We start from the raw sequence: 26,627 nt of genomic DNA, 5'->3' as shown, positions 1-26,627 counted from the left end.
TCTATCCCCTTTCATTGACTCTTGAACCTCTGATTTTTTTAACTGTCTCAGTCTTTGTCTTCAGGCTAACCTGCAATTGAAATCATACACTATGCATACACTAAGCAATATGTTCATTGTTTTCTTTTACTTGGTCACATCTATTCAAGGTTCATGTATTCCCAAGCTGTTTTAGAATTGAATAACAGTACAGGTCATAAGCAGCAAAGTTTCTTTCTATACCCATCTATTCATAAAAGGTCCATGTTTAAAAAAATGTATATATACACCAAGCCATGTAGGAAAACAGGAAAGAATGCAGTTGCTAGGTCACATTGTAAAACCATGTTTAGTCTAGGAAGGCCTATCCAAGTTGTCTTTCATTTTCTATGTCATCCTGCATTTTTCCTAACAAAGAATGATTTTTTTCTTGCTCTGCAATCTCATGAGTATTTGACATTCTTGGTGTATATGAGTACCTCATGGTTGCTCCCTTGCTGCTGTGCACTGTGAAGTTTCTTTCCATGTGCTACCTTGTCACCTGTAGCCTTGGGGTTTCATTGCTCTGAAGAGACACATGCCCAGGGCAACTCTTATTTAAAAACAAGCAAACATTTAATTGGGCCTGGCTTACAGTTTCAGAGGTTTATTCCATTATCCTCATGAGGGCAGATATAGTGATGAAGAAGGAGCTGGAATTTCTGCAGGTAGCAGAGGAGATTGTGTACCACACTGGGCATAGCTTGAGCATATATAAAACCTCAAAGGCCAACTCCATAGTCACATACTACCTCCAACAAGGCCACACTTATTCCAAAAGGCGCATGTCCTAATAGTGCAACTCCCTATTAGCCAAGCCTTCAAACACATGAGTCCATGCAGGCCATCCCTAGTCAAACCACCACATCTGTATATTTCAGCTATTAACCCATTTTAAAACTTTATTGTTCTCTGTTTTAAGAGTTTTTGAAAAATATTTATTATAAGAAATTTAAAATTTGTCTTCTAATCTGGCCCTCATTTTCAGTCTCTTGCTAATATCTTTCATAGAAATTAATTCATGGATTTTGCTATCAGTTTTACATATGAAATTGATTGCCCAAATTCCTCTAGATTTTCTACATATTCTTGTTCTTTGTAGTTTTAAATTTTACATTTAAACATGTGATAAATTTTGAATGACTTTTGTGATGCTTGGAAGTTCTCTGTCTTGGTTCTGTTTTCTGGATGGATATCTCTCTGTCTCTTTGTCTCTCTGTCTCTGTCTCTCTCTCTCCCTCTACCTCTATCTATCATCTATTTATCATCTATCTATCTATAGATATCTATATCTCTTCTTGTAACCAGTTTCAGTGATTTGCTTCTCAGTTTTCACTAGTGCTAAAATAGCCTGATTACTGTGGCTTTAAGTCTTGAAATTCTGTGGGTCCATTTCTCTGTTTCTCTTTTCCTTAGTATTTACTTTGTTGTGTTTAGTCTTTTACTTTTCACTATAAACTGTAGAATTAGCTTGTTAATACATATACTGCAAATATGAATAGGATTGTTTTGAATCTGTAGAGTAAATTTAGAGGAGGTATCCTGTTGACATAATTGGGACTTCCTATGATCACAGATGACCTCACTATTTATTAATGTCTACTTTTTTCTCCTACGTAAGAGTTTTGCAATTTTCTCACACTTGCCTTGTTTGTATTTCTATTACATGTGTGACTAATTATATGATTGTTTTGAATGTCATTTTAAGGAGTTGTGACGAGTACTGATTTATCACTGGCAATTTGACTCGACTGGGAAATGCCTAAGAGATTAGCAAAGTGCATCTGTGGATGTGTCTGTGGTCCAAAGGATTTCAGAGTGTTTGTACATAAGTGTGGCCATAACTTTTAGGAACATACTTTTACATCATATACCTTCAATGTGTTCTTGTGTTTCTAAGCTACAGCTTCACAGCATAAGCAGAGTCTAACCTAAAATGTTCTTTCCTGTTTACCAACTGAACCTTTGAGCATCTGTTTCAAGAGCTTGAATTCAGCATGCCCCAAATTACATCTACCATCTTTCCCTTTTTATTTATCTCAAATTAAGTACGGTTAAGCATGAACTCCTTAACTGAGTATGTTCTGAAATATCTATGCCCCTAAAATATGTTTCTATATGTGTCTGTTTGGTCTTTTCAAATAAGATCACCACACTTCTGCTCAAAAGCATATTGCTTAGGAAATCTAGTGCATGTCCTCATAATCCATAATATTTCTTCACTTGTCTGCTATTTATTAACTCTGCTTGCTTTGGCATTGTAACCATCAACATGAGAACAAATCATATTTCCTTATAAGACGATTGAGTAAGTGGGTAAGACCTACCTTGAATATAGGCAGTCTCATGCCACAGATGGGGTCTTGCTGGAGAAAAATAGAAAAATATGGAGAAAGTCAGCTAGCACAGGTGTTCACTCATACCTTACTGGCCATCATTGTGTGAGCTAATCTGTGTGTGTTACCATACCCCCTTCTTGTTCTGATGGAGAGAAACTCTGAAATTGTGAGGCAAACAAATCAATTCTTCCTCTATTATTTATTTCACATTGTGATGGTTAATTCTGATTGCCAACTTGATTTGATTAGTAAATAATGAGGTGATTAGCAGAGGACATTTGAAGATGTTTGTGAAAGCATTTCTAAAGACAACTTGATCAGGAGAAACTGACTTACGATTGCACTGAGACCTTTATTGATAGTAAAATAGAAAAGTAGGAATTGAAACCCAGCTGGAGGAATGAGTTAAGTTTTGTTGGGAGTTATGTTTTCCTGATCTATTCCTGTATTCCTGGTGTGGTTCTGGTCTACAACAATGTAAACTTCTTTGCTATGCTGACCTTTCCATGACGGAATAACCCTCTGACACAGTAAACCACAATAAATAATTCCTCTTAAGTTGTTTTCTCAGGTATCCAGGTCACAGTGACACAAGAAGTAATTCATATAGAAAACTGATACCAGAGAAGTGGGGTCACTGCTGTAATTTAACCTTTGACTCTTGGGTCTTGGAAGTGGCCTCAGGAAGAATTTAGAAAAGTGTGCAGAAGCATGAAAGAGAAAGGTTAGAACACTACAAGTTTGGCTTAATGGGTGGTTCTGTCCATGATGCAGAAGTGCAGGATGCTGAGAGACATGTGGACAGTAAAGTCTATGGTCATGAGGTTTCAAATGGAAATGAAGACTCATGAGAGTCCATGTTACCCTGCTGTCAAAGGATTTCTTTACAACTTGCCTAAGCTCTGAGATTTGGGGTGAAGCTGAATTGAAAAGTAATGTCCTGATTGTTCTGTGTTGTGTGACACTCTCTGGGGAAGATATAAACCAATCTTTACACACCCAAGATAGAAAACTGAAGAAAGGCCAAACAAAATATGGACACCGACATAGTCCAATTTTAACCAATGAGTTTTATTGGGGTTACTTACAGGTATATGAAGAGGGGTTCCTTACAGTAAAAGTGACTCAGTGCAGTGTGCAAAGCCAACCCCAGTGTGTGATCACGTGGGATACAAAAGCAAGGACATAGTGGTGACATATGGCCTCTGAGGCTTGCAGGATAACACAGTTCCTCAGGTGCTTCTCAAGGAGCCACAGGACCTGAACTTCTTTCCTCCTGAGTTTCAGTCTGCTCTGCTCTGTGCCTTCATTGCTTCTCTCCTGTTCCTCCCTTTTGGAGTGAGAATGCATGCCTGTACTTTAATTAATCAATTGGTTGAGGCTTGGTCTGTTATTACATATTGTAATGCTAAACTCCGTTATCTGAAGAAGGTCTAGTTGCCTATGAATGCATTCTCAAATTTGTGAGTTTTTATTTTGCCAACCGTATTCCTTCATTTAAAATTATTGGTTAGATAAAAAGGGCATAGCCAGTTACTGGAAGGATTAGAGGTAGGCAGGGTTTGAGTTCCCTGGTTGGGGGTAGCAGAGAGAGGAGAGAAGAGGCCTGGAAAACCACCATGAAAGGAGATGGACCATGAACACGTGGCCAGGAGAAACAGCAAGTATTTGGGGGTACACCACTGGGGAAGTAGCCAGGTCAGCAATTACAAAAGTAGATTAGGGGTTAGCCCACAGTAATTGTCAAAGCCAAGTAAAATAACAACAGTCTAAATTTCATTCATTTGTAAGATAGATGGAGATACATTTAAATTAGTTCACCTGCATCAGTTACTTTTGTGTTGGAGATAGTGCTCATGTGTATGGTGTGATGTGTGGGTGAATCCAGAGGGCATGTGGGACTCTGTTCTCTACTTCTATCACGTAGGTTCTGGAGCCTGAACTCAGACCATCAGACTTGGCAGTCAGGATCTTTACCAGCTGAACATATCTAATTAGCCCTGCGACTAATTTTATAGGGGATTATAGTCAAGAGTTAGTCTTAAGTTCCAGAGGAAACTTTGGATTTGAATTTTTGATATTATGAGAACTGTCAAAACTATGAGGATTCAAAACAAAATGAATTTTGAGATAAGCTGGAAAACTTTTGGTGCCAGTGGTAGTTTAGGTGTAGTTGGACATCAGATTAAAAGAAAGAAGTGTGAAAATTCTGTTGCTTAAAAGGATTAACTAAGGTAGAAGACCCACTTTGTATATTAGTCATAAATATAGGCTGACACCCTGGGCGGAGTCAGAGGGAGAAAATGTACACAGGGCATTCTTGAATGCCACCATCGTGTTATGACAGGTTGTGGGTCTGGAAGCAGTTTTACTGATTATTTCATATTTTCTAAATAGTTGTGCAGGTTTTGAAAGCCATCCAGTTGTTTTTCCCTTCTGTCTCATCTCTGTGCTGTCAATATCCTTTTCTGGTCTCTTTGTATTAATTTTTCTCCATTAAGGTGTTGAAATGACTGGTAAAGAATGACTACTCAAGTATTTTAAACAGTGGACTGCTGGGCAATCTATTCTGTGTCTGAGGAAGGTTTTCTGTGCCTCAGAGACTGCATTCTATGTCCTTGTTTTGTTGAAGAAAGGGAAGGGATCTTGTCTGTATAAGGGCACTAATCACATCCCTTGTGCATCTTATTTGGGATATAGGAACACTAATATTAGGTATATCATCTTTATTCCCATGGTATAGAAAACTGAGACACAATCAAATGAAGTTCATTGACAACTTAATATAGCTAATCACTGCTAGAGAACAGGGTTTGAATTCAAGCATTTAAGTTCTGGAGTTCCTTGAAGACAGTGGGTGTGCCTGTTCATGTATATAATACACAGAATTACCTGAAACCTGTCTCTCTAGAGGGAAATGAGCCTTAATTTAGTGTTTGGTGATATATACAATGTATATATGACCACCCTGTACTAAATTGATTCAGCTTCCTTGAGTGAAATTAAGTTAACTTGGGTCTTCTGAGATTTATTTTACTAGGACTTTGGTTTTATTTTCAATCAGCATTAATTACAATGAACAGAATGAGAAAAGGTGAATAACACTGGTTTTATTTAGGAATGCAAAAAAGTATTATGACATTTACGGTGCTCAAGGGTTTTGCACAAGTCAGGAAGAAATGAGATGGATTACAAACAATTAGAAAGGATTTTCTTCTCCTAGATTTGTACTAAGATCTGATTTTCTTAAAAAGTATTATATATCACCATTCACATTATAGAAATAAGATTTTAATTAGAGAAAACAAATGAACAGACACATCTAATGCACCACTCAGAAAGGTCACAAGTTTAAATCAAATGGCCAATTCTTAATGCGGTATCCATGCACTGAAACCATAAATAACTTCCTTCCCTTTAACTCAGAGGCAAATAGGTTGAACACAGCAGCTCCAACTTCCATTATATCCATCCTGAATGTGGTCATTTTTTATCCTTTAAGTAGATGTGATTTTCCCCAGAACTAAAATATGACTTTTTGAAAAACTGGCTGATATTATATGGGAAAATATGTATCACATGACACTTATTCCTTACAATTTGTACTTTCAGTGATCTTGTCACCTCATCTATTAATTGTGTAAAATAGCTGAAAGCCTACTGCATGATATGTGACAAGTTTAATATTCAAGAAAACAAGCCACTTAGAGTTTCTACAAAAGCCTGAAATTTTAACCAAAACTTCACCAGCAGTGACATGAATGCATTCATTTATTTTCAGAAGTGCTATCCAATTAAGAGCTATGTCACCTACAGATATCATTCAAATGAATTTTAATTGTACAATAAAGATACTAAATGAGCTTAATTGGGTCTTGAGGTCTAAGTTCAATCACTGAACATCAGAACTCATGACATTTAAAAAAATGTTCAGCAATATAAAATATGGGCTTTGAAAGTATATTGCTTGGGTACAAATACCAACTAAAATACATTGTAGCTCTGAAATGAAAAGAAATCATCTGAGTGTTAATACTGGAAATAGATGTTTTGATGTTTTTGTACCTATAGTAACATGCATATTTCTAATTAAACTCAATACAATAAGTCAAGCTCTTCTAGGAATATTTTGAAAAGGGAGAAAATGTTAATTATGTGAAACATTTAATATTAGTATAAAGCATTCCGTGTCACCTATTAAAGCTTGAATTCTATTAGTCGCTATCTGAATATTTTATTTGTTACCATTTTGGTATTGTAAATGGGTGCCTTAGGGTTTTATTGCTATGAAGAGACACCTTGACCAAGGCAACTCTTATAAAAGCAAACATTTAATTGGGGGTGGCTCATAGTTTCAGAGGTTTAGTCTATTATCATCGTAGCAGGAAGCATGGCAGCATGCAGGCAGACATGGTGCTGGAGGAGCCAAGAGTCCTACATCTCAAGCTGAAGGCAGCTAGAAGACTACATTCAGCAGGCAGCCAAGACACTGAATTGCTACACTAGGTGGAGCTGAAGTATAAAAGACCTCAAATCCCATCCTCCCAGTGACACAATTTCTCCAACAAGGCCACACCCGCTCCAACAAGGCCACCCCCTTAATAGTGACATTCCCTGTGATCTAAGCATTCAAACATGTGAGTCTATGGAAGCCATTCATATTCAAACCAACAGGATGGGTTTTGTAAATAAGAGATATTTTTATCTCTTGGTTCTTCTCAATCCAAGTTAGTCAAAATTCACAATCTCACACACAAACAAATCAAACTGTCATACTGTCATAGAACCTGACAGAAAATATGAACGACATGTCAGAGACAAAGGGGTTACATGGCCACCCTGCCTTATGTTTTTTTTTTAGTATAAAATGAGATACACAGAGGCTCTGGGGTGGGGGCTTTTGGGAACTCATCTGGCGGCCCGGCAGTAACATCTCCCTTTTGCTCTCACTGGGGTCATATTGCTTATTTCAGAAAGATTCCCACAAGGCAAGCCAGGGAACAGTCTTAGGAAATCGTAATCTTTTATCACAGGCTGCAGACAAACCCACCTGCCATTTCCTTCACAGAGAAACATTCTGGGAGTAGACATTAAACAAATATGTCCTTACTCAGGAAAAAAACAACTCAGGCTTGTAGAACTTTAGCTATAGAAACATCCTTGAGCACACATTCCTGAATACATAGCAGTACCATGAAGTTCTGAATGTTTTGCCTTTTTCAGACTATCAGGGGCCACTGAATATGGGCGGCTTCTAAAAATTATGAAAGGTTCTTTAAGGAAATGTCATCTGTAAGTGTCCTAACACTTTAAACATTTTTAAATAAATTTTTGATCAGTATCTTCTAGAATACCTTTGTCTATCAGGAAAAACAACCTTTCATTTTGAGGATTTAAATACTCTTATTATTTTAGTAATAGCCATGGAACTCCTTAACTGGTGGAGTTATTTTATGCATTAGTCAGGATAGTCTATACTGGATCTTAATCTATGACTACTGGGTACTGTCACCGATGTCTGCTCATTATAGTCACTCAAGGACACAGGTAGTTGAGTGTAGCAAGCAGTGTGTTGTTATGCTTGAAAAAAATGTGAAAGGATTATTCCCATGGGTCAATATAAATAAATGAAGGACTTGAAATTCTCAAAATTTTTATGACAGTCTGTGGTTGATAGTACAAAAATCCCCAAGCAATTGGGTATAGAATTTACCTAAATCCTCTGGGAAAATAACCTATTTCTCTCTGCTGACACTGAACACATCCTTTATAAAAGTATTCCTATTAATATGGGCTAAAATTACTTAATCCCTTAGGTAATTGAGGCATTGTTATTAAACTAGGGTCAAATTTAAGTCCAGCAAACTCTGGGCTGGTGGAGCATTTAAAAATGGCTTCCCAAACAATTTTCATAGATAGGATGGTCTGAGAACAAAGACATGGGTAACTGTCAACAGGGAACTCACAGTAAGTACCAAGTTGTGTATATTATAAAACAAAACAGTATTAATGCGGTACCATGTTGTGCTTCTCCACAGGGGGTGCTCCTCCAGCATGTGGCTGCTCAGGAGGGAGAATGAAGTCTGAATCTGCGGTGCACGGTCTATCTTCTCCATTGCTGGACCAGAGGGGCAAATAGTGGAGTCTGGGAAAAATGCTGTGCCACGGAGTCATGACCAGGGGTGTTGCTGAGGGTGGTTCACCAGTGTACCTTCCCCTCCCGGCATCTGCACACCAAATAGAGAGGAGGCGGGGCCCAGAACAAGCAGAACCCGCAGAACCCGCAGAACATGGAAGGGAGAAGGCCTTCCTCAGGTGTTTTGGGCACAGCTCTTTTAAGAGGAAGGCCTTCTGTGCAGCGATCCTTAATGAAGGAACTCTGTGACGAGCCTTGCTTGTTCATACTGGTTTATTTGATGGTGGATACAAATGCCTACACTTTACTTTGGGTGAATCATGGATAAAATACTCTTTGTGGGAAGGAATGCCCAGAAAGCGAAGCTCATTGGCTGAAAGCTCAAGCTACCTAGATACCTCACTAGCGTGGAGAACTCCAGGTGTTAAGTGACCCAGTGTCCATGGCCCTCAGTGTGGTGTTGTGGATATGAGTTCCTGAGCAGGGAGAGGCAGGTAGGTAATGTTTCCACTCCTGCTGTTCCTTCCCAATTCTGAGCTTCCCTTACTATTTCTTATGCCTGTTTGGTAACACAGTACTGCATACCCTACATATTAAGGTGTGACAACAATATAATGCATTCAACTTATCAACAATTGTGGACTAATGCAATGATGATTCTGAATTAAGTGATAATGCTGAGAAACTACACATACAGTATCTTTGTACTTGTCTGGCATGGGTAGGAGACATGGGAATTTGGGAAATAATGCCAACCTAGACAGCACACTTACTGATATCTTCTAACTGCAGACCTAAATGATTTTCAAAAGTAATGATCAATACTGAGTATTGGTTGCCAAAAGATCAGAGATTTTTGTGTAGCAACAATATTCACCTACTCAGTGTTCCTTCAAAGAGAAATCCAATGAAAAGCAACTAAACACTCATTGGTTTTTCATAATGTATAGTACAAAATCCATATATTTTAATAGTATTATTTCTGCTTTGAGATCTTAGAGAACACTCGGTAAAAGCTAATGATAATTGGTAAGAGGCATACCACTGTAACTTCAGAAATTCAAGTAGGTCTAATCTGCTGAGATAATGTTACTGCTTCTCTGGGACCTGGCAAGCTTCTGTCCTCCGAGTCCTCAGTTACAGATCTTTTATTTTCTATAGCATTATGAAAATAGAACCCCGGAGTAGAAGTTACTCATCACATTGATCAGAGATTCAAATATCACTTAAAGTTTAAAAATATGTATCATATATGTGTGTATATTCATTCTGAACTGGTAAACCAGACCTTAAATAAAAATAAACAAATAAGGATGTAGATACAGAAATAACTACAGCATAATTTATTTTTGCACTTTATGTACACAAGAACTTGAAAGAAATGCAGACTACTCCATAATGTCAGCGAGCGACTTTTCAAACCTTCATGTCTTTCCTCTTCAAATACACAGGTTGACAAACAAAGATTAGATGCAGTCTACTTTCTCTTCAGTTGGCTGACTGTGTAGAGAATTATACACCATGAAACTAAATTGAGTAAATGTTGGAAGTCTGTTGCAAGCAGCACCTTGAGCCAAAAGAGATAGGTAAGGGTTATAGGAGGCAGGAACTGAGAACCAATGAAGAGAACAGTGGTGTAGACATTGCTGAGGCATGTGACACTGCATATGCTGCATACCAATATCCAATACATATGTATATATATCCCTTCCTTCCTACCTTTGTAGTAGACAGTAATTAAAAATCATGGAAGAAAAGGAGGATAAGCTAATTAGAGCCTTTTAAAAATTATTTTATGTGCTAAGTGCTTCTCTGCATGTATGTGTATGCACACTGCACCTGTGCCTGGTGTCAAGGAGGTCTGAAGGAGGCAGCCACTCTGGAACTGGAGAACAGATGGTTGTGAGCCACTGTGTGGGTACTGGGAACCTCAAGTACGTGTGTAGGTCTTATACAAGAACAAGTGCTCTTCATGAGTGGGACAGACCTAGCCCCCACCCTCAACATATATGTAACAAATGTATAGCTTGGTCTTCATATGGAACCCATAACAGCAGGAGCGGGGGCTGCCTAGAACTCTGTTGCCTGCCTTTGGATCCCTTTCCCCTAACTAGGCAGTCTTGTTGACCCTCAATAGGAGAAGATGCAAGTAGTCCTATTACAACTTGATGTGCCAAGGCAGGTTGATACCCATGGGAGAAAATGAGGAGGGTGGGTGAAGAAGTGAGAGGGAGAGACTGGGAGGAGAGCAGACAGGGGAAGCCTTGATCAGGATGTAGTGTTAATAAATTAACCAACTGATGAAAGAAAAGAACAAGCGCTCTTAACTTCTGAGCCATTGCTCCAGACCTAATTGATCCCCTTGAACATCAAAGAGCTGATGCCCCGCCCATACGCGTGCTATCGCTGCTATTATTTTGCTCTTTCAATCCCTTTCATAGAAAAAAAACAAAGCAAATTTTTTATTTTCCTAGCTACTAGAACATTCTCTTACCTAGAAGCCCTTCCCACAACATTGCATCCCTTTCCCCCTGCTCATTCGCTCTTGTGAAAAGCAAGAAGAGTTATTAGTCAATCTGCTTTCTGTCTGAGTTCAGTTTCTGTTCATACCTGCAGGGGGAGAGGTCCTTCTGTCATGACTTTATTAGAAGCAGTCAACTTTTAATTCATATAGCTAGATAATTAGTATCTTCCCACCCTGCTAAATGTAAATTTGAGCCTTTGGTGGCTTATCTGTTAAGAGGGAATCATTAAACTGCCTTATTTGATACATAAAGCATCCCCCCCCACCCATAACTTTGACTTTTATGTCTTAGAACTTAAAAAAGAATTAGGCATTCTTCAAACAAGTTCTTCAAATACAAAAGTGTGGGAAGTAAAAGATCAAAGAAGAGCAGTGAGCAGTCTAGCCTAATAAGCTCTATTGATCAGGAGGCTGTGCGTCGTCTCCATCTGAAGGCTCAGTGATGGGAATCCGCAGAGGCTGACCTTCTACACTCTGCGGGCTCGTAAGGAAGCGCAGAAAAGACATGGCACTAGCAGTGCCAGAACGAGTCTGCTGGCCCGTCTGGCTGAGTCTCTAGCAAGTGTCTGTTCTTCAGAGCACCAAGAAAACTGAAATGACTGAGATGTTTTAATGCAAGAGAAAGAAGTAAGGGGGATTAATTTATCCCCACTATCTCTAACCAGTAAAAGCTTTTGACTAAATCTGCCCATTGACACGCCCTCCAGCCCAAACTAAACTTTTAGGATAGATGCAAAAGATAAGAGCTGCAGCAGAAGACTATCTGGACTCCCCGCAGTCGAACAAAAGAGCGTTTAGGTCTATATTTCAATGCTATACTGTAATTGACAGATCATCAACTGACATGCACTTGGAACCTACCTAACTTTTACAGACTCCCTTTTTATATAGAAGATAGTGTAGAATGTGCTTGGATAGAAGCATGTTCACTTGCAAAGTCACTCAAATAAAAACACATCTAACTTACCATAACTTCCTGTCACATTGGCACATATAACAGCTCCAAAGAAATCTGGATAGTATGTCTGAATTCTTGAAATCACTTTTCGGCAAGCTATGGCTGGATCATCTCCTCCTCGCATATATTCTACAGCTTGGTAGCTAATATAAACAGAGGGGACAGCTTAATATCACAGAACAGAGTAACCGCTAACTCCACATTAGGCTAGGTTGACATCAGAAAATCAGACACAACCATATTTTCACTTCTAGCATAATACCTACAAATGAATACAAGTCAGTAATTGCTATCCAGCCTTACTACCAAGGCAAGCAAACCCTGCCACAAAGTTGTCTATTCAAGTCATCCACCATTATTTTCAGATGAAGACTATTATTTTTGGCTTTGGCTAAGGAAACTGTCACTTTAGCAATAACAGCCAAAAATCACAAAGAGTGGTTATATTTGCACAAAGAAAAGCTATAATCACAGGGGAAACACTGTATGTGTTCAAATTACACACATGTAGCTATTAACTGCACACAGTGCCTCACTCCAATCTCTACTCTTCCAATCATCTCACTGTGACCTTGTATCACCTCCTTAAGCAGATCATTAGCATTCTCCTCTGGGCAGCAAGGTGGGACACGTTTCACATCACAGGATAAAGATGACTCAAGGGAAAGATCACAAGCCAACCAGCAAAACCAAACCAAACCAAATGACAACAACAAAAATCAAAAATAAACAGATAAAACCAACAAAAACAAGAAAAAATAACTGCCCGTCCCCCCATGAATTTGGACAACACACTACAGATATCCTGTCTGTCTTGCAATTACATGTCTCTTCCAAGGACCTCGGAAATTTACAAAGGTAAGAAGTCCCACCTTGGCAGAAAGCGCAGGAGTGTGTCACCATCTCCAGTGGCTGCAGCTGCTCCAGCCGTGTCATCAGCATAGGCTCCAGCTCCAGGGATTGGTGAATCTCCTACACGACTTTGTGAATAGACAACATAAAAATTTAGTGTAGGAAACCTAATGCCAACTAAATCATGGTGTCAGCAGTTTCTCAAGATTGGGCGCTATTCCCGCCCAGCTGCTGGCTACTGTTTCAGGTTAATTCTTCACCAGAACACATTTTCTGTTTGCTTTGCAATTAAGGTTTTCAAAGAGCAATGTTCATCTATGACTTTGCTTTCAGATAGATTTGCACTGCAACAAAACTGAATTCTTAGAAACAGATTAAAACACTGTTTTCCTGACATTGGAGGGTGGCTAACAGAAAAAAGAAATTATTACTAAATGTAGTTTCATGTGTACAGCAGATCTCTGGGTTTTAAGTAATGTATTTACATCTCAAATGTTGTCCCCTTTCTTGGTTCCCTCTCCACCCGAAAAATCCCCTAACCCATCCCTCCTCCCCCTGCTCCCCAGTCCACCCACTCCTGCTTCCTTGCCCTGGCATATATATATGTATATGTATATATATATATATGCTAGGGCATCTAGAGTTCTCAGGACCAAGGGCTTCTCCTCCCTTTGATGACCAACAAGGCCATCCTCTGCTGCGAAAGAATCTGGAGCCATGGGTCCCTTCATGTATACTCTTTGGTTGGTGATTTAGTCCCTGGGAGCTCCAGGGGATACTGTGTGGTTTTTTCCTGGAGTACCTGTCTTGCTCTTACCATTAGCATATGCTAATATGTTTTCTTCCACATTTATCTGTGAGGTTAGCATTTCATTTTATCCTTGGCATTCTGCACGAGCCTTGGCATACATTGTTTTACATTTGATACATGTTTGAGAAATCTGTTCTTGGGGAGACACTAACCCAGGTATTTTGAATTTTAAACCATTTGTTGATGTGCCTGCAGCAGTATGTCCCATCTTATGGATGACAATCATGCCTAGAGATTAAAAAACAAAACAGACAATGTGAGTACCCAGCATATCCCTTAAATACATCCACACAATGGATCAACTGAGGACTGCTACTGTATGAGGGATATATATATATATATATATATATATATATGTATATGTATACATATATGTATAACCCCTCAGTATTTTATCTCCATAATGTGATGGACTTAGGAGGGGACTGTGGGCAGGTGGGGTGGTTGCTGGGGGCAATGCTCTAATTACTGGGATTAATACAAGAGACCCAGGGAACTAGACATACCACCTCTGAGCCAGAAAATGAGACTGCAGCAGACAAGGAATCTGTCACTGTCTGCATCTCTGAATTTTCCACATCAAAAACTGTGAGAAATAACTTTCTATTGTTTATAAACGTCTATGGTAGTGTGTTTTTACATACTGACTCCATTAAGAAAAATAAAGTATGTTGTCTTATTAATTATATGTTGAAGAACAGGAAAAATTAACAGCTGAAAACTGTATCAGTGGTATAATACTATGGATGTTAATGACCGGATTTCATAGTATTATTGGACAAAACCCCACAAACCAAAAAAAAAAAAAAAAAAAAAAAAAACCAAAAAAGGCTCTCCTGTTTCTGTCTCTTTCCCCCTGCTCCCCCTCTCTCCCCATTCCCTTCCCCTGCCCCCTCCATGTGGCCATGGCCAGCTTCTACGTCTCTACCCCCCCTCTACTTTTCTACAATAAAGCTCTAAAAACAAAACCAAAAAACCAAACAAACCAAACCAAAACCAAAACCCCCCTCATATTCTTAATATTCAAATCTACCAGTTACTTTTAGTATGTTTTCAAGGGCAATTTCCAGTAAAATCATTCATTTTGATTAAGAAAAACTGCGGACATTATAGCTTAGAAAAATGATTACAGATTATTTTGTATAGCAAATTACATAAAATAACCAAAGCATTAAATGTTAATGATTGGATAATAAACATTTTAATAGCCACTGGATATTTGGTGTTTTTATATAAGTAATTACAAAACTGTATATAGATGCTAATATAAAATGACATTTATATTTATTTATTTATATAACATATATATGAATTTATGTTTTAAGGTTTACTATGTATGTATAAATGTGCATGTACATATAGTGAGAAAGAGGCACATATACCAATGGGGTATTTACCTGGAAGTTAAAATAATGAAAGCAGGCTAATTCCTGTCACATGAGTGAAAATGTGTATGAGCTGTGGAAGGTCATTAAGTAAAATAATCAATAAAATTGCGTAAAAAGTGAATTACCAATAGTATCATGACCGTGAATATCCACTTCTTTGTAGGCAGGATTACTCTGCTCTAAGAAACCAAATGGTTTGTAGGGTCCACAGTATTTTGAAGGATCTGGTATAACGTTCTGTAAACAAGATTCCAGATTTTTGGTTTAAAAGGATGTTTTAGAAACAGGCAAATCATTGTGTATGATTGCTAACCACTAGAAGCAAACAGAAAGACATCAATAACTCAGAAGTCAAAAGTTAGCTTAATCTTATGTGAAAATAGATGGTTCTCAAAATTACTCACTGTGGTTCAGAAGAGCATGTACAGAGACCTTACTACCACCAGACACCACCTTTCCATACAGAAAGCCTCAGAACAATGCCAGGCGTACAGTTTTTAGAAATTATATGTTGATCTCAAAAGAAGTACCCAGCCTGACCTGTACCTGTCAGAATATGGCTCTGAGGTGACGAATTGTGAGACTTCAAGTAAAATCTGTTTTAAAAGCAAGCTTACTTTTAATCTTGGTTTATAAAGTATCCGACTTTGACACAGAGACATGACACTGTCAGCTGCGACATTTATGTACAACAGTTATAACTGCTCACTCGTGTTACAATGAACCAACACGACACCGCACAGAATGGGAGGTTTTAAAGAATTTTCTAAGTTTGTGTTGGACACCGCTCATCTTAGCTTCATGGAGCCTGTGGGCCATGAGCTGGCCCACTGTGGCCGCAGCCATTCTAACAGTGGCAGTGCAAGATTCTGTTAAATATTAAAAGTATAGGAATATGCCAATAAATGTAGGTCGTTTGAACAGATTGGTATTTAGATAAGAACTTGTTTATTTCTTATTTTTTTTTTTGAGACGAGGTGAGGTTTCTGTGTAAGCCTGGCTGTCCTGGAACTAGCTCTGAAGACCAGTCTAAGGTAGGCCTAAGACTCAGAGATCTGCCTGCCTCTGCCTCCTAGCTGCTGGGATTAAAGGCATGCACCACTACCACCACCACCACCACCACCACCACCACCACCACCACCAGGCCAAGATAAGCACTAAACACAAGCTGAGCACCCCTTGTCGGAATACCTTGGCTATTAAGCCAGTTTTTATAGGTACATGAGATAGCTCACAGATGGATCCCAGTGTAAGCACACAACTCACCCATGTTTTACGTATCTCTATAATTACTCTGAGGACAATTGTACAGGTTTTTAGTTGCATTTGTGGTTTGGTTGCAATGCACTGCATGAGGAGGCATGGCCTGTCATGCTTGTACCTGTGACATCAAGTTGGTGCTGAAAGTGTTTCCAAGTTCAGAGTTTTCCTTTAGGGATGCTCATTCTGCTCAGACCGCAGAAGATTATATACCATGTTTAGAGTTGGCTGTTTTTTGAAGAACGAGCTAAGCCTTGGTTAGTAGGATTAGAGGAAGAAAGAGATTAGGGACTAAGATGTTCCATGGAGGTGTGGCAAAGCCAAACTGATTTATGCTAAAATTCTTACTCCAGAAAAAATGATCCCACTAGTGACAAAGTAGGTACTAAACTGCAAATCTTCTAGCCAAAGCATTGCAATATAGTAGATATATTTCACATGGATAACATTTAAGAAATATTCTAGGCTACTGATTTTGTTCCCAGGAAAAACAAGTAAAAGAGTGTTGATGGTGTCAGTTCAATGGTTCCAGGCAAACCTTGACCTTACAGGTTACTGCCAGAAAGCAGGAGTTATTAACCTCAGAGGCTGAGATGGATGTGTGAAAAATGGGCACACTCAGAGTCAACATATACCACTGGTCCTAGTAAGTGACCAGGACACTAATCAACACAGGCAAAAGAGGACCAAGGGGATCACCGAGCAGTTTCAAGAAATTGGCTTTTTTAAAGTTGAATTTACATACATACTCTCCAATAGTTTGGCTGACAATTTCGAGAGAGCCAGTCTAAATGAAGAGCTCTCGAGGTGTTGGTAGACAAGTCCTCCTTAGGAAACCCCATACTTTCGGCAAACTTGGTGGCTGGAGAAGAAAGAGGACAGTGTAAGCTCATGAGTTGTTTTTGAAACAAAATGCATGTACTAGAGTCACTGTGGGTCAGCTGTCAGTCCCACGGGGCATGGAAAGCCATCTGAGGACGGAGGTACCCAGGCTTGCAAAGGAATCTGTGCATACAAGCAAGCTTAAGGGGGTGGTTTCTGCATGTTCAGCTTCCCTGGGTCTCCCCCATGAATGATTCACTGGAGAACTCTGAGTTGTGTATTTCTGTGTCTTTCCCATCATTGATCCATTGTAGACCTTTGGGTTGTGTATCCCTGTGTCTTCCCCACGACTATTCTGTGGGAGACCTTTGGTTTGTGTATTTCTTGTGTCTTTCCCATTATTGATCCACTGGAGACCTTCAGGTTGTGTACACACTGCCTTTCCTGCTTCACTTCGTTATCTTTCCCTTCTACTTTGAACAACTACAGCCTTCCAGAGCGCATACTTTTCTCTGACACAGAATTTTAACTAGAGTGAAAAGAACCAGACACACAAATGGATTTCCAACACTAAAAGCCATCCTTTGCAGATAGTCTGCAGTTCTAGGCCAAGCCTATTAAGATTACTACAGAAATAAACCATTAATATATTTTTTCTTTATCATAGGCTACATTAAGACCTTCTGCAATAGAACCCGGAAAAGACTTAAGTGACATGGTCACTGCAATCTCTTTTTGGTACTACTGTCTCTTTATAAACGCGCCCCCTGGGTCTTGGATCTATAGAAACACAACACAGGAAGGGAACTGATGGAAATCCTGCTTCAGTAGCAGCAATCGTTCAGTGACAGAGAATAACGTATTGTTTACAATACGCTTGTCTTAAAGACTAAGCAAGATTCAGAAGTGACCTATCCAGTTACTGTTGATGAACTAGAACAGCAGGAATTTGAACTTAAGTCTTCTTTGCTCTCTATATCACAGTTCTTTTCTTTCCTTTTCTTTTTTCTTTCTTTTATTCATTTGTTCATTTATTCATTCGTTCATTTTTTTTCTTTTTTCAGTGGCAATAGACAAAAAGACTAGAACAGAATTTTGGTATGGTTTTAAAATATACCTGAGTTGCCCACTAAAAGCGTGTGTGTGGTATGCTCCAGGACTTTCCGTGCCACGCCAATTGCATTTTTAATTCTTCTAAGGCCTCCCACTGCTCCCACATCCATGGCAGTGCTGGAAAGCAAGGGCGTGAAAGATTTACGAAGGTATTTCCTGTTGGTACTTGAACATAAAATTGCATTTCTCCAAGCTGCAATATGTTGAAGGCTCAACTCCATCCCAACACAGAAATGAAAACCACCCGTAAAGTTCATGGATTCCCACAGACAAAATTCAAGAATGAGAAGTCAACTTAGTGTATATCCCAACACGTTATTTTAAACATGGCTTTTACGGAGGTCTTCCGGCTGGGGTCACTGAGACCACACCATCTGCAGATGGCAGTAAATAAATGGGTCACAGGCCCAGTTCTGTATCTCAGGGTTCTCGTTGGCCAAAGCTACTTAACCACCTACTTTTCTGTGATCCTGAGTAGCAGGATGACCTTTCAGCTTTATTTTCTTTTTTCTGTTAACTCTTTGTTTTGGAAGGGAGAATCCCCCAAGCCAGGAGTTCTGACTGATGCTCATATCCATGCAACCTTCCAGCCTGCTCTGAATATGAGCCAACCTGACAGGAAAGTACAAAGACAAGTCCTTACCCATCCATGATCATGGCATCCAGGGTGGTTTCCCCAAATTCATCAGGACTTCCTCCAAAGCCAACAGTACCATCACACTGCTCCTTCTCACACATAGCACAGCCATTCTCCACTGCATCCAGGGCCGAACCTCCAGATACTAATGTCCGCCATGCTGTTAAATTCCAATAGTGCTGATTTACAGTCATATATTTTTCAATGTGAAATGCAACAAGCCAAGAACAGTTTGAGATGTCTAAGGTTGTTTGTTTTTTTTTTTTTTTTTGTAACATTTATACCGTTAAGCTGAAATTTTAACAAGTTATTTTACCAAATGGGACAAAAGCACAGGCAAAATTATATGGGTAGTTATTATAAAGGATTCCAAGATGTTGGCTCTTAGTGGAAACTGAATATTTAAAAAACTTATCAGTAACTATTTTTCTCTGTGTAACAAATATGTCATCTTTAAGAGAGATAACTGAAACTATTTGGAGACAGTTGAACTTTAAAGTATTTTCAATTACAGGCTAACATTGCTTTATTACTGTTTTTCTCATTTTGTGAGACAGGGTCTTGCTATCTAGCCCTAAGCCCAAATGAAAAGCCACATACAACCTAGGCATGTCTGGAAGTCTGGGTCTTTCTACCACAGCTAGTTGAGAGCTGAAATTACAGGCATATGTCACTCATTAGATTACTAAGATATGCACGTCTCCCACTCTCATTGAGAACAAGTATCACAGCAAGCCTCAGCAGAATATCACAACGACAAATGACTTCATGTAGGGGAATTAATCTCATCTTCATGCAGCTTTGATATAATATAATTATAATTCTCATTTTCAGAAGAAAAGAATAGACATGAATGAAGTCATTCATTCAAGGCCACACAGTGTATTTCAGAAGCTGCCCAGTTTTGAAAAGTCATTTTGCGAAGGTGTCCACGTTTCTTGTTTGTGTTTTGCAGTGTTCTGTGACTATCCAGTGGGTAGGTCTTGAAAGGACAGATGTTTTCCATATACTTCCTTGAAGACTGGTCTTAAGATATGGAGAGGGGATCCGGGAAAGGGGAAATCATTTGGAATGTAAAAAAAGAATATAGAAAATAAAAATATAAAAAAAAAGATATCTCTCTGCAACTTCAATACTAGCGACTTACACAGCATCATACCCCGCATATAATGCTGGTTTTTGTTTCCTTATTGTTGGGGGTCTCTTTCTAGGTCTGATTTCTCACTTTCTCTGCTTCCTATGTATTCCCTACAAGATACAGATTTCCTGCACTGGATTCTGGATCCAACTGTATCCACAGACATTTAATGTGACAGCAGTCTGAAGGGTGACAGGGTTGGGAGCACTAATGTACAATCCTAAGACACTCTGAGGTCAATTTCAATGCGTAGGTGACAAGAACAGTGCAGTGTGACAAACACTGATTCATTCTCTCTCTCCCCCCCCCTCTCTCTCTCTCTCTCTCTCTCTCTCTCTCTCTCTCTCTCTCTCTCTCTCTCTCCATATATATATATTCCTATTATCAATTGTTTCCTAAACTGGAATCCAGAAGACACGGGAGAAACAGGAAGGAGGCTTTCATAAGAAGTGTCCTGTGGAAGAAAACTTAAAACTTCAAGGCAAAAGATTGCCACAAAAAGTAAGGCAGATGACACTGTAGAAGTAAAGTCAAGAGGCCCCAGGGTTAGAGGCCAGACAAGGTGGTGCGGAAAGGAAAACAATAATTCAGATCCAAAATGCAGTAGTGGCAGGGAGGACAGAGGGGGTCAGGTGCAAAGGCAGAGATGCAGTTAGAGGACGAAAAGGAGACCTGGACTTCTGCAGCAGGCTCTCTGCAGCTCCCATAATGCTAGGGCCCCAGTGCAGCTTCCTGCACGGAGGAGCTCGCACACTGCAGCCACCCACCCCGGGCTGCCGCTCCGCACCTGCTTCGGTGGCATTCTTAAACGGCCAAGTGTTGACGACCAGGGGCAGAGGGCTGGAGTCCCGCACCAGGGGCATACCCAGCACGAGCAGCGGGAGAAGCAAAGGCAGATTCGACTTCCGCGCCATAGCAGAGCGCCCCGCCGGGCAGCGTGAAAAAGGTCCCGGTCGGCCGCGCGCGTCCAGTCTACCAACGCGAGAAAGGTCTCGACCAGCTCAGATCAGGAAGCTCGTGATTCCCTTTGGTCTCGTCCCCAACTCCCTCAAGTCTCGCGAGATGAGGCCTTCTGTGGGTCCCTGAAGTTCTGTTCTGTTCTTTTCTTTTCTTTTCTTTTCTTTTCCTTTCCTTTTCTTTTGTTTCCTTTTCTTTTCCTTTCCTTTTCTTTCTTTTCTTTTTTCTTTTCTTTTCTGTCCTCTTTTCTGTTCTCTTTTCGTTCTTTTTCTTTTCTCTTCTCTTCTTTTCATTCTTTTCTTTTCTTTCTTTTCTTTTTCTTTTCTTTTGTCCCTCTCTTTTCTTTTTTAAATCTGATACTGAGGTTCTTTAGTGGTTTGGTCTGCGGACCTCTTTTTAGTTCTTTTTTTGCAAAGATACATGTATACTATTAGTACTTTTAGTGCTTAACCCATTTATAAAGGGATATCGACCTTACTGAAAATGAATGAAAAATTTATGCGACCCTAGTTGCAGGACGCTTGAAAACTCAGATAACTGATAAGATACTGTTTTGAGTTTTATGCATGTGCCCTCTGAACTGCAGATTAAAGGCAGGCAGTCGGCCAGATCTCAACTACACCCTGGATTTCCTTAAAATGTTAAAATGACTGTGGAGTACAGGTAACTTGCTCTTGCTTAGGACCTAGTTCGTTCGAGGCATTTTGGACACACACACACACACACACACACACACACACTTCACTTCATTTCTTCACCACAGGCTTTTGTAGGACGTCCTTTCGTTACAAATCCCTGAGCTGGAGGGAAAGGACACGCTGGGCAAACAGAAACATAGCTACGACATTGCCCACTGAAGTGCAGATTCCTTGCCTCCAGCCAAGAAGCCTAATTCCATTCTTTTCGGAAGGTATTTTATTTTATCTTTATGCCTGGCACCATTAAGTACTAAATAAATGTTTGAATAAAAGGAGAAATGGGAGCTTTACATGCATGGCACCGGCTGCTCATTTTGATAATTCACTTGCTGTGCAGATGTGTGAGCATGGACCAGTAATCCCATTGGGACCCTGGGATGCTTGTCCACGTAGCAGAAAGAAGACATAATTTTAAAGAGCATCTATAAATCTATCCGGAGTGATAAAATATGAACTAGGTGGGAGTCGTGAGGCTTAGAAACTCTTCAAGGTTCTTATTGCATGGAAACTGAATCCGCAATTTAAACAGCATAAGATATCCTAGAATTATCCCCAGGCAGGGAAGTGCTATTAAAAAGTTAGGTGTAATTAAAAAGAAACGACACATGATCCTTCTATGGGGTTTTGGAGGAGGACCAAACTATTTGTGCTGTGCTAATGAGCATAAAGCTCGCGCTAGGTGAGATGGGGAAGATGGATGGAACGGAATAAGAAAGCAAGGAAAACACTTATTGTCTTCGGAATTAATTTTCCATAGCACCTGAGTTGTTATTTATAAGTTCAAAGAACCGAGACATGCCTTCAAGAATTATAAAATATAATACATGGAAAATTGATCACGGTTCCTGCAATGCGTTTTGGGCGATATAATTTCTCCAGCTGAAAGAACCTAGACTCGTACAGAGGCAGGAAAGCAAGGCAGGCAAATTTAACAGAACAAAATAAGGGTGGGGGCTCCCTCTTGGGATCTAATTTTCCTTTCCTTGCTGAGAATGATGAAACTTCAAAAAAACTGATAAAGCTTTTAGTCTGTAGAGAGTATGTATTTTCTTAAGGACAGCTCAAACAAGGATGTTAAAAACAACACGTGATCAATGTTTATTTACTTCAAGAAGACCTGATGCTTCTGTTTTGGATTTTATAATATTAACATCCCTGTCTCACCCCCAAATATAAACAGTTATTTTTTATAACTTATAATATATAATATATTTTATAATAATATTTCTAGGCCTTAGAATCTCTGAGCTTGAAGGAAATGCGACTTAAATGTCAAGTTTTTCTAAATCTTAAAACCTTGTAAATTGTACCCATTAGGGATGTAACTTAGCCAATATTCTCTGTCTCTCTTTGTGTCTGTGTCCCTCTGCATGTCTCTGTCTGTCTGTCTGTCTGTCTGTCTCTCTCTGCTCTCTCACACACACTCACACACTCACACACTCACACACACACACACACACACACACACACACACACACACTTGCTCAAGAAAGATAAAATTAAATTCCTAAACTATATTGTAGCAGGAATATTTGAAAGTCTCAATGTGTCTGTGGGCATTTGTACTTAAAATAATGTGCAATCTCAAAATATACACCATCTTTGTTGGCTGTTGTGGAACTGAGCCACTGTGGTTCTTGGTGAGTTCATTTTGTGTATGCCTAGAAAAATTGCTACAGCTACATCCTACATCCTGAGGACATTAGATTATTTTGGATAGTTGGATTGCTTCTGTATAACTATTACTTCTTTTTAGCTACTTGGTGAATAGTTCAGACCTGATTTCTCTTTGCTCTTTAATTCCCTTTGCTTGATTTTGATGTACTTCTAAATTAAATGAACATCTGTAACAATAGTGGGCTTGTAAAAATAGCCTGCTGTTTTCTTAGTATCTACCTCATTTCTTATTTCAATAATTAATTACATGTAACAGATATACATGGCTATTGATTTCAAAAGATATAAAATCTATATGATTATTTTTATTCAAGCTTAGAATGCACCACTTAGTTCTATTTGGTAAAATGTCTGTGTTACAAAGGAAAACATTCTTATAATAATATCTCAGGCCTCAAGGCCTGAATTTTAAAACTTTGGACAACCACATGGCAGATCTAGCTAGATCTTTTAGTCTTTCAGGGACACACTTTACTCATCTATGAAGTGGAGGTAATATTCTCTCTTGTTCTAATGAATGAGGTGAGAGAAGAACATTCATATAATAAGTAATATGCTTTTGTTTTAATTAGCATTCATCAAATATCTATCGATTAGTGTCTGGAGAGAACAGTCTGTATAGAATGCAGACATACCTGTGAGCTGGCTGGATACCTACAATGCATTTTGAAGTGACTACACAGAATTTGACTGCACTGAATTGGAGTTGAAAATAGTTTCTGTTCACTTTGAGTTGTCTGAAAGTTATTATTAATGTTGATGAGGCTGGTGAATACCAGAACTGGGAGATTTCTGGATTCATAAGAGAAGAATGCATTTATTCTTGGAATGTCTTTCCAAGAATAAAATCTCTAGTGGAATCTTAAAAGCTGCTACAAATATTGCCATCTCTGTCTCTGTCTCTGTCATCTCCTCTCTCCTCCTCCTCTCTCTCTTTCTCTGTTTCACTCTGTCCCTGTGTATGTCTGTGTGAGTGTGTTCATGTGTGCATTGTGTACATGTGTGTGTATGCATATGTGTGTATGTGTGTGTTTGTGTGTATGTGTATGTATGTATGTGTATGTGTGTATGTGTATGTGTGTGTATGTGTGTATGTGTTTTTTTGTTGTGTGTGTGTGTGTGTGTGTGTGTGTGTTCAAGGTTGAGGGTGGTAATTGTGGGCAGCTGCAAACTCCCCTCCTTTTCTTCTTAAGTTCATGGCTTTCAATTTATCAGTCTCTAAAGGCTGGAGAGTTGAGTCTTTCCTGATAGCATTTGAAGCTGTGGTTCTACAGAGGATTTAGCATTGTAGTTTGCAGGGAGTCTAGGTATTTCAAATCTGAAGCTTAAAACACTAAGCCATCCCCTCCGGCTTTTGAGCAGATGCTGGGAAATCCATTTTAGAAACATGCCCATGTTTTGCTACTTGTTCAAAGCTGTAAGCGTGACTTGGCATTGAAATAATAATTTCTTTTCCAAAAAATCCCCACTGAACTATTACCTGGGTTATCTAAATACAGGCTATTTATTTGATTGGCATTTGCTCTCGTCAGTTTCAGAAGCTGTAAGTAATGGTTTTTGCTGGTGTCAAAGCATAGTGGTAACTGTGTTTCTAATTTAAATCTATTCTTTTTTGATAATCCAGGAATACCTAATGATACCTGATTGTACATTCTGGATGTAATTAGAGTCATTATCCAGAAATGTCATCTTATTATTCTCGGGAGTTTCTTCCTCTCTGAGTTAATGCTTCTGGGTTATGTCACTACTCCCTGCCAACCCAGGTTTGACAAATCAGTAGCATATTCAAGTTAGGCACTTCCTTTTGACTTTTTAACCTTTAAAGTCATCTTAATGATGCATAAAGGCTGAGATAGTGCAATATTGAGTTAGTATTTACCTGTTTTTTTTCCCCATCAAGCTAAGTTTTGTGCAACATATTTTCAATTTGCAATCCTAAAACTAGACCATTGGTATAATAAAGTTGCTATGACAAGGATATTGTAAATCATTTTATTTAGTAGATCCCTGTTCTTTATAGAAGCTGTTTATAATGCTGTGATGTTTTCTAAAAAGGTGACCCATTACTCTAGCAGAGGTGCAAGGCAACAGATTAGATTTCCTTTCAGGTTCCTACCACATTAAAAATCACTTTGAAAATTTAGTATCATGTGACTTTTTTTTTAAAAAAAAATTCAACAATAAGTGTAAACCTCCAAAGTAGCATTGTCTTGCCGTAAATTCTTATTTACTAGATTGTATTGTTTAGCTGAACACGATTTAAGTGAGGAAATAATCTTAGCTATGAATGCACATCTTACATGCAAATTATGCAAATACTTTGTTCTTACCCAGTGACTCATATAGTAACTCAAATTCGAGATTATTTTACATGTGACTCACTATATTTCTTTTTCAGAAATACCACTTACCATTTCCAATTTCTGCAGTTCTGGAATCTTTGATCAGCTTTAACGTTTCAGTAGCAAATGCCAGTTGACTTGAAGGTAGCCTTGAGCAATAGGGTTTTACCTGCCCCTGCCCCCACAGCCCGTAAGTAACAGGTGTTAGAGCTGCTCTGACATATCAGAACTTTGTTGTTTTCTGGTCATGTGAACATGCATAACCTGAAGGTCCAGGCCCACAGCAGCATTATAGCCAGGGAATTGGGGAAGGTCACACTTCTCTTTTCTTGTCAAGTAAGTACAAGAATTTCCAGACTATTATTTTGTTCTCACTGGTCAGAGAGATATCATTTGGCCTTTTCAGAAAACCAAACCAAAACAAAAAGAACAAAAATAAAAGCCCATCTCCTTAATACAAGTTTTTTCCTTTTCCTTCCCTTTTTAAAAAGAACTAATAAATCATAGGGCTTTCACCTTCCTCTTGAGTCAGTATAGCTACTACCTGAACACTAGAAACAGAAGCATGGATGCACAAGTAACTATGAGAATTAATGCACTGAAGTTTCTAGAAACTTTTAAAATGTCTTTGGACTTCATCCGAGTGTAAATTTGGACTACGAATCAATCTTATTTAGATCCTAAGAATCAAAGAAAACCTCCTTCAACTTCAGAGTTATGACTGCGGTGCTCAGTGGGCGATTGAAAGGAAAATGGAAGTTCTCCCTTGGAGATAAGATGGTTATTTTTGAGAAGAAGAGATTAAAGGAAAATGAAGGAATTAATATCCCGATAGTCTTGATCTTCTCTCGGAGCAGTGAAAATCACCTGCCAGCATTGCGGTAGGCTTTTGAATGGGATTGGTGACTAGAAATTGGTGAGGGATTTTAGAAGATTTATTATGGAAAGTCTCATATG

At 39.0% G+C, this 26,627-nt stretch overlaps 1 protein-coding gene across 1 annotated transcript; it reads right to left on the bottom strand.

Annotated features, from left to right (window-relative positions):
• Positions 1-9,813: 9,813 nt before the first annotated feature.
• Positions 9,814-20,994, bottom strand: Aga (aspartylglucosaminidase). Its single transcript, XM_052162295.1, has 9 exons — positions 20,784-20,994; positions 18,865-19,018; positions 18,226-18,338; positions 17,036-17,148; positions 15,152-15,263; positions 13,791-13,866; positions 12,848-12,955; positions 11,985-12,118; positions 9,814-10,060 (listed from the first exon to the last, which is right to left on the bottom strand). Exons 1-9 carry the CDS (start codon positions 20,908-20,910, stop codon positions 9,960-9,962), a joined length of 1,038 nt encoding a protein of 345 aa, XP_052018255.1. The 5' UTR covers positions 20,911-20,994; the 3' UTR covers positions 9,814-9,959.
• Positions 20,995-26,627: the final 5,633 nt, after the last annotated feature.

This window comes from Apodemus sylvaticus, chromosome 18, assembly GCF_947179515.1.
Source record: "Apodemus sylvaticus chromosome 18, mApoSyl1.1, whole genome shotgun sequence".
Taxonomy (NCBI): Eukaryota; Metazoa; Chordata; class Mammalia; order Rodentia; family Muridae; genus Apodemus; species Apodemus sylvaticus.
The sequence above is the reverse complement of the archived record's forward strand: the minus strand, read 5'-3'. Positions and strand labels throughout refer to the sequence as shown.

What these genes read in the sequence shown, in the direction of transcription:
- Aga (XM_052162295.1), bottom strand. Translation starts at nt 20,910, where the DNA reads ATGGCGCGGAAGTCGAATCTGCCTTTGCTTCTCCCGCTGCTCGTGCTG. An exon ending in TAAGAATGCCACCGAAGCAG is followed by an intron (nt 19,019 to 20,783) that starts GTGCGGAGCGGC and finishes GGAATTTAACAG; the next exon opens with CATGGCGGACATTAGTATCT. An exon ending in GATGCCATGATCATGGATGG is followed by an intron (nt 18,339 to 18,864) that starts GTAAGGACTTGT and finishes CTTGCTTTCCAG; the next exon opens with CACTGCCATGGATGTGGGAG.